The sequence below is a fragment of the Mandrillus leucophaeus genome, unplaced genomic scaffold (genome assembly GCF_000951045.1).
Source record: "Mandrillus leucophaeus isolate KB7577 unplaced genomic scaffold, Mleu.le_1.0 Scaffold265, whole genome shotgun sequence".
Classification (NCBI taxonomy): Eukaryota; Metazoa; Chordata; class Mammalia; order Primates; family Cercopithecidae; genus Mandrillus; species Mandrillus leucophaeus.
In genome coordinates, this window is record NW_012102754.1 from 3,144,825 (window position 1) to 3,153,293 (window position 8,469).

The 8,469-nt window shown below is 39.8% G+C and overlaps 1 protein-coding gene across 1 annotated transcript in view; it reads right to left on the reverse strand.

Annotated features, from left to right (window-relative positions):
• The window catches only part of MYRIP (myosin VIIA and Rab interacting protein), a 425,120-nt gene that overhangs the window by 196,582 nt on the left and 220,069 nt on the right, over positions 1-8,469 (reverse strand). The window contains exon 3 of the mRNA XM_011984307.1: positions 3,309-3,530. Coding sequence (XP_011839697.1) covers positions 3,309-3,530 — 222 coding nt within the window. The remainder of the gene's footprint in view (positions 1-3,308; positions 3,531-8,469) is intronic.

Below are 8,469 nucleotides of genomic sequence, written 5' to 3' on the forward strand. Positions count from 1 at the left end.
CATAATACAAGATTAAAGCAGCAAAATTTCCAATTTCTCCTCAGCATCCCCTTTCTGCCAGCTTTGATTAAACAAGTGTGGGTATGTTCTGTTTGTGCCATTGCACTCCAATGTGGACGACAGCTCAGTAACCCTCCAAAAAAAAAAAAAAAAAAAAAAAAAAAAAAAAAAAGGAACAAGGGTACACTGGCTGTTGCATGTCTTTCCAAGTATCCTTCTATGAATGGTTCTTTATTTTATAATGCTCAGCTTCTGAGACTCAGGAGTTGTCATGCAATGTTGACACGAACATGATGCAAGATTAAGTGAAATGGGACAACCTAAGCCTCCTGCCTCCTCATTAAGTTGCTAGAAATATGAAATGAAAACTTAAAATATAGTCTTGGCAGCCATTGCTGATTTTTTTTACAACTTATTTTTCCAATATCTGACAAATTCTTGAGACAACATTGTATGAGAGAAATAGCAAATGCTTGGAATCAGAAGATCTTGCTTTTGCGAGGCAAGGTTCTTCCATTTATAAGTGATGTGATTCTGAGGTGGTACAGGAACTACTCAGCATTGCTGGTATTTGATAAATGCAATGTGTCATTTAATTGTAACTAATAACAGACCCCTGCATACAACTCATGGTGAATGTGGGGTCGAGAGGCTGTGACTGCACTCTATTGCTACTAACCGTTTAGTAAATTTGGTGACTTTTCTTACCCTGGGAGAAGAGGAATAGGTACGTATTGAAAGAAATGAAATCGTGTAGGTACTGATACTTCCTTTTATTTGTGGGGGAATATGTTGAAGCACAGTATAGTATACTTTAATAACTGCTAGGGTTTGACATTCCAATGATTTCACCATCCCTTAAAGATCAAACCCCAATTCTTCACGCAAACTGACCCAACCACTTGCCATCATCCTACTACAATAGTGTTCTGCTTCAGGCCCTCCACACACCTTGGGGGACTCTGTTTTGTTTGCTCATGCCACACCTTGTCTGAGAGTGTCTCCTGATTCCTCCTCTCCAACTGAGTTCTATCTAGGATGCCCTCCTTTTCCATGAAACCCCTTTAGGACATCTAATACTCTCTGAGTCCTTTTCTCTCAAATTCCTAAAGCCTCATTTTGTACTATGCATCTGGCTGCTATTGAACATTGTCCTGTTCTATTTGGGTCACAAAGACTCATGTGCTTTCTATGTGCCAGGCTCTGGTGCTACAAATGGAGTTGACGAAGACAGTGTCCCTGTCCTGGCGGTGTTTACCACCAGTTGGTAACAAACGTCAGTGTAGTGCATGCAGCCATGGCAGATGTTTGAGTCAAATGCTACACAGGACTTGCCCAACTTGGTAGGTGCAGAATCATAACATGCAGTCATCTCACTTTCTCCAACTCCTTATGTCTCTCGAATCCTGATCTTCTAGTTCCTTCTCCTCATTTAAGAAAAACTTGACACCTGGCTCAATCTTCACTTCCATACTGTGGCACTATCCTGGTTTTTTCCAATCATATAGGCACCGGTATTTTGGTCCCTTAACTTCTTCTAGACGTTGTCGCCTCTTCCCATGGTCACCACTCAACTGATCTACTTTAGAAATTCATCTTTTTCTCTATATAGAATTTTCATTTTTTCCAATTTTCTTTGTCAAGTACTCCCACTGTGACAGTTCTTCGACTTTACCAGATACTTCTGGTTGATTGACCCCTTCATTTTCTCCCCATCCATCTAAGCCCCTTTCTGTTTTTCCTTACTATCCAGATTCTGTCTTTACATTCTTTACTGTCCAATATCCTTAACTCCATTACCCTCTGACCTGTCCCAAGCCTCACAAAAACTCCCAATCTGTGGGAAGATTGAAAGAAAACAGATTCATGATTAGTTACAGGAACTTGACTCGAATGTCTGCATCTCCAACTCCTGTAATGCCTATTTAGATCTACTCTTATTTCTTCCAACATCCAACTCTCTTGTTCTCAGTGCTTTACCTTACCCCACCTTGACTGAGAAATGGAAGGCATAGATGAACCTCTGTCTGTAGATTACTCCCAGACGCATGCTCATCTACAATCCCAGTCTCCTCCTTCCCTTTGTTGTTGCAGGACTTTTCCTCCTCCTTTCAAGCTGCCATGTGGAGACCCAGATGGGCTCCTTGCTCTGACAAAGTCAGACACAGGACCTGCGCAGCACCCAGCCTTGGGTACTGGGTGCTCAAAGAACCATTTTTTTGTTTCGTTTGTGTCTCTGGAATGAATGAATATATATATATATATATGTATGTATGTATGTATGTATTTTTTTTTTTGTAGCCCAGAGCCTGATTCCTTGGAGACCCCAAGAAAACTTGGCAGCTGTCCCCATTAACTAGCTCTTTGGGAAAATTCTAGGTCTTGATGAATTAAAGGATACAAGAGAGTAAACAGGGCAGGGAGAGGAGAAAGGAGGAAAGAAGGAAAAGGTATGGGAGTCAGGGGCTTCTGAATGTGTGCTCCCAGGACCTGCTCATCTCAGCTTCACTCACTAACAGTCATTTTGGAAGCATGCAGCAAATACGAATCACAATGCACACTACAGATGCTAGGATCAGCACAGACAAATACCAAACACTGGTTTATCAAACTCATCAGTTTCCAAATACTCAACAGATCAAAGAAGTGCTCTGCTAGTCGCTGAGGGAGAATGTGAAATGCCATGCTTGTTACTTCCTTCACAAGGTTGTCTTCATTTCCCCTTTCACAGTATTGACTCTTACATCTTTTACAATCTTGCTTTCATTTCTTGTCCTCTGTGAAGCTTTCCCCAAGCCGCAGGGCCAGTCTCTCCTGGCTCAGTGCCCTCATAGCCAACATACAAATTAGTCAGGGCATGTATCTCCACATACGAAGGCCCAGCACTTATGTATCACAGTATCCGCTATGCCTCTGAGTCACTCACAATTGGTCTAATTCACCATCATGTTTCCTGCACCCAGCATAATTCCTAAGAATCCAACACATGCTTGTGGAATGAATGAACGAAAGGATGAGACGAGATGAGAAATTCCAAAAGGATGAATAACATATGTAGGAGCTACATCTTCAATCCCAAGAAAGCCCTTTCTATTCACACCCAGGTGCTCCTGGGGGTCCCCTCTCATCCTCCCTATAAAGATCAACCGGTTTCCTTATCCATGCATCTCTCTTCAGCAAGCTCTTTACTTTGGTCAATACTCTGTGTTGATCTACCAATGATAGCTGGTCCTACCTGACTGAAGGAAGTGGCAGGTGAATCTCTCTAAATCACCAGCATAGACCCTGGGAATGCACCAGCTACTCACCTCGCTTGCTGGCAGACGCAGCAGACCCAGGCTTTTTCGTGCTTCTGGTAGGAGCAGCAGCTCTTGCAGACATTGAACTTGCAATCTCCGCACTGGCGCTTGGTGTTGACAAGGAAGGTGAAGGGCGAGCAGCAGCGCATGCAGCAGTGCTCCACGAACTGCTGGTGCTTCGAGAGGATGCTGCACTTGCTGCCTTCCTCATCCAGCTTCTGCTTCAGCTCACTGGGAAACCAAGGTAGGGGAAACGGGAGGAGGAGAGAAACACAGTATCAGGTCAGAGGCTGTCTCCCCAAAGCACCCACCTTGGCCCTCCCTTAGGCCAAGCTACCATGTAGGACCTTCCTGGAAAACAAGAGAACTCAGAAAGATCAACTGCTCAACATTATGACCAGAGAAGAACATTAATCGTGGATTAGTTTTGTGTACTCCTGTACGTCAGATTTTCTATGAGAAAGCATGAAAACCTTATTACTTACATTTCAGAGACTACATTGAGATACAAGTTATTAAAAAACTAATAAGCACATCCTTGAAAAATAAGACCTTTAACTTAATTAATGCCTTTTTAAAGGAACAGGAGATCACTTATGATAAAACATTAATCCTCACACAGCCCAGCTGGGCATATGATAAATGCAGTCCTGGCTTTATTTAACATCCCTAGAAACTGAAGTACCCAAGGATTTTAAAAGCTTTCAAATCTATATGAGCCAATAAGGATTCTATGGGTGATGGGCAGATCGAGGCACTTGTGATTCAGAGTTGGAAAAAGAACAATTCTGTTCTTCTAAAAAACTCCTGATCACTGGGCATACAGCCAACCATATTAATGCAAAACATGACAGTGCATACACTCCTCTCTGTGCTCAGTGAGAAGAAAAATACACTGCAAACAGGTTGAGTAACCTGGAGAAAAAAATGAAAAAATAATTACTCTGAATCACCAGGTTTGAGTTGTTTTTCCTGCTACGAAAATGGGGGCCCCCAAAGAACAGTAGAAAAATTATTATTTTTACTACTCTTTTACTATTACTATACTATATTACTAGACTATAATTTTTACTATTTTAGTACTATTATATTACTACACTACTACTTTTACTATTTTCCTACTGTTGCACACTATCGTAATAGTAAAACACAGCCCCCCACTTATAATGGTTTAACTTATGATTTTTCAGCTTTCTGATGATGCAGAAACTATATGGATTCATTAAAAAGCACCAGAAAGTGATACAATGCTCTATCATGATGCTGAGCATAGCAGCAGTGAGCCGTAGCTCCCAGTCAGCCATGAGGTCATGAGGGATATAGTCTACGGAGTACTATGTTTTACTATGTTGTCAGATGACTTTGCCCAGCTGCAGGCTAATGTAAGTGTTCTGGGCATGTTTAAGTTGGCTGGGCTAAGCTGTGATGTTCAGTAGGTTAGCATTTTCAACTTATGATAGTTTCAACTTATGATAGGTTTACTAGGATGCAATCCCACTGTAAATCAAGGAGCATCTATATTTTACTGCAGCATTTTACTATGATAATACTTGAAAGTATTTTACTACTATTTACTGCTACTATTGTTTTATACTATTTTACTTTATTACTTTTTTTAACTTTTTATCTTTACTACTATTTTTATTTTTACTATGACTATTTACTACTCTTTACACTATTACTATTTTTCTGTACCCAGTTGTGATTATGCAGTTAATACTGGATATATTTATGATGTATGTGGCAAATATTTTCTCCTGTTCTGCCCTTGTCTTTTTATGTTTATGGTGTTTATTCTTGTTTAGAAATGCTTAATTTTTCTGCAGTTAAATCTGTCAGGCTTTTCTTTCATCGACATTGGGCTTTATGTCTTGCTTGAGAAGGCCTAGACCACCCCATCAGTTTATGTACATAGTCAATTAGCCCCTGTATAGGTTGAAGGTTGGCCCTCTCAAATGATATGTCCATGCCCTAAATCCCTGGAAACTGTAGCTTTTACTTTATTTGGAGAAGAGGTCTTCTTATAAATTAAGAATATTGAGATGTAGTTATCTTGCATTTTCTGAGTGAGCTCTAAATCCAATGACAACTGTCCTTTAAGAGGCACACAGGGAAGGCAATATGAAGACAAAGGCAGAGATTGGAGTGCTGTGGCTACAATCCCAGTAACACCAAGGTTTGCCAGAAGCCACCAAAAGCTAGGAAAGAGGCATGGCAGATTCTCCCCCAGAGACTTGGGAGGGAGTGTGGCCCTGCCAACGCCTTGATTGTAGACTTTTGACCTCCGGAAGAGGGAGACGATACATTCTTGTTTTAAGCCACCTGTTTGTGGTAATTTGTTACAGCAGCCTCAGGAAACTAATATAGTTTCTACTTTTTTTTTTTTTTTTAAAAAAAAGGAAAACAGTAAGTACAAACTTTCCTCAACACTATATCCTCATCTAGTTACCACTCTCTAATAGTCCTAACCTCTTCTAGTTAAAATTCCTGAAAGAACCATCCCTGGTAGTCAGCATATGTTCTTTATTCCCATCACTCCTGGGATGTGATGGGAACAAAAAGAACTTTTGTTCTTTTTCTTAAATAAAACAAAAGCTCTGCTGGAGATCCCCCACTGACCTTCATGTTGAAAGATCCAAGGGGACTTTCTAGGCCTTGTCTTACCTGATTATTCTTCCATTCTTGAAATACTCTCTTCCCTTCCTCATGTTACTCTTGTTTTCCTCAGCCCTTTTCCAATTCCTTTGCAAGCTATCTCTTCCTCCTGTTCTGACTTTTTAAATGTTAGACAAGACTTTTTAAGGCATAAAATATTTATTCACTAATGAAGATTATTTTCAACATTAATGTTAACCTTTTACTGAATAGATTGTTTGAGTCATGGTCTATGTGACTAGGTAGCCTTTCTCCACCCCAACTTTCCTCAAGCATGGACAAATCCCTTCTTTTCAGTTCACTGAAGCAGCAGACTGTCAGGTGTGGTGGGTGACGGACATTTATTACCAATGGCTTAAGGTAGTGGAAGGTGATGGAAGAGAAACTCAGCTCCAGGCAGAACAGAAAACCATTTCATGTGGGCATGCTGCAGTTAAAGTCCTCAGCCACTACCTTTGGGATTCCTTCCAAGGCCCTGTCACTGGACATGTTGCTGTGCCATCTCTGCCTATCCAGGTTCCCCATATGTCCCCTCTCTTCTCTTGTTCCAGGGCCCTTCATGGCTGATTAGAGGAAAATTATCCAAAGCTGTGACCTAACTGGTAAAAAATGGCTGCATATGTAGGAGTCACCCTTGTCTGACTCACAAGGCATGGGAGTAAATGAATCAGGACACAGGTAAGCAAGAAGGAAGATCACGAGAATTACCTTTCTTTCTCTCCCCCGCCCCCTTGTTCCCTCTCTCTCCTTGCCCTGTCCCCATATTTTTAAATTAAAAGGATGGTATTATTTATACTGTTTTAATTATGAAACCTAAAAAATGGTCCATTTTTGTTAAGGTTTTCAAGTGTGTTGGTATAAAGTGGTTCACAGATTTCTCTCATGATTATAAGATCTCTGCTACCTCGGTCATTATGTCCCTCTTTTCTTTCAGAATATTGTTTATTTGGCCCTTGTTCAGTAAGTTCAGAGGTTTACTTATTTCATTAATTTTAAGGATAACTAGCTTTTAGTTAGGTTAATGGTTGTCTACATTGCTTATTTGTTCTCCATTGCAATAAGGTCCAGTCTTATTCCTTCTACTGGTTTGAGTTTATTATTTTCTCTAACCTTTAACAAGTAAAATTTTTTAAAGTAAATGGATTTTTAACATTTACTCTTTCCTAATCTATGCATTTAAGGCTATAAAATTTTCTCAACACATCTCTTTTGTTGTACCTTGCAGGTTTTAAATAAGAAAATTTTTATTGTCATTTAGTCTTACATATTTTATAATTCTCAGGTTTAAAATTTTTCAAATTTGTGGCTTTTGTTATTAACTTTTTTTAACATTTTGATCAGAGAGTCTCAAATAAATTCTTTGGTATTCATTGAGACTTTCATAGCTTCATGGTTAGCCAATTTGTGTAAAGCCCATATGTGTTTGAAAAGAATGCTTATTCTCTACCGACTGATAACAAGATGTTAACCAAAAAGTCACTGAGGCAGGTCTCAATGGATAGAGGTTAATTTAGCCAAGGTTGAGGACACTTCCGGGAAAAACACAAGTCATGGGAGCATCTGTGATCTGAGATTTTTCCAAAGAGGGTTTTGGGAACTTCAGTATTTAAAGGAGAAAGTCTGAGCCAGAGAGAAAACAGGAAGTAGGGGTAGGCAATGATGTAAATGTTGTGAGGTTCTGATGAGCATTCACAAATCTACATTTCACATGTGAAAAGAGGGCATAGAGGGAAAAGTCAATTCTGCATCAATCTCAGGGTAGGCAGAAGGATGATTTCTGGTCTTGTCATTGTCCCGTACCTGTGACATTAAGCTGGTAATTGACATTGTCAGATAAGAGTCAACAGAACTCAGTTTTAAGATTAGTTTATAGGGGGATATGTATCCTGAAAGATTTAGTGGCTCACAAGGAATTTCCTTGTGAAAAATTTGTGAGGAAGACCATCTGGGGCAATATGTGTTGTAAAAGGAACATAAAGTCCCTGGAACCCAAACCCACTAAGCCAAAGGGAAAAGTCAAGCTGGGAACTAGGTGAAGCAAACCTGCCTCCCTTTGTTCCTAAATAGACAACTACAAGATAAAAGGCTACGTACCTCCCTTGCAATTTGCTCACAAGGAAGGCCCTTTAGTTCCTTTCAATTTTACCCTGACAGTGTAAATTAACATCTTGTCTTCACAGGCACGGGACAAAGGACTGAATTAAAAGTGGCTTGGCTCACCTGAGACAAATGTGTATCTGACTGCTTTCTGTACTCAATGATTATTATATCTTATGCAAAAAATGCAAATTCATTGAGAGTGAGACAAATATATTTATATTGAAATTACTAATAGATTTAGACTTTTTTCTACTATGTTATGTTTTCTTTTTTTTTTTATTATACTTTAAGTTCTAGGGTACATGTGCACAATGTGCAGGTTTGTTACATATGTATACATGAGCCATGTTGGTGTGCGGCACCCATTAACTCGTCATTTACATTAGGTATGTCTCCTAATGCTATCCCTCCCCCC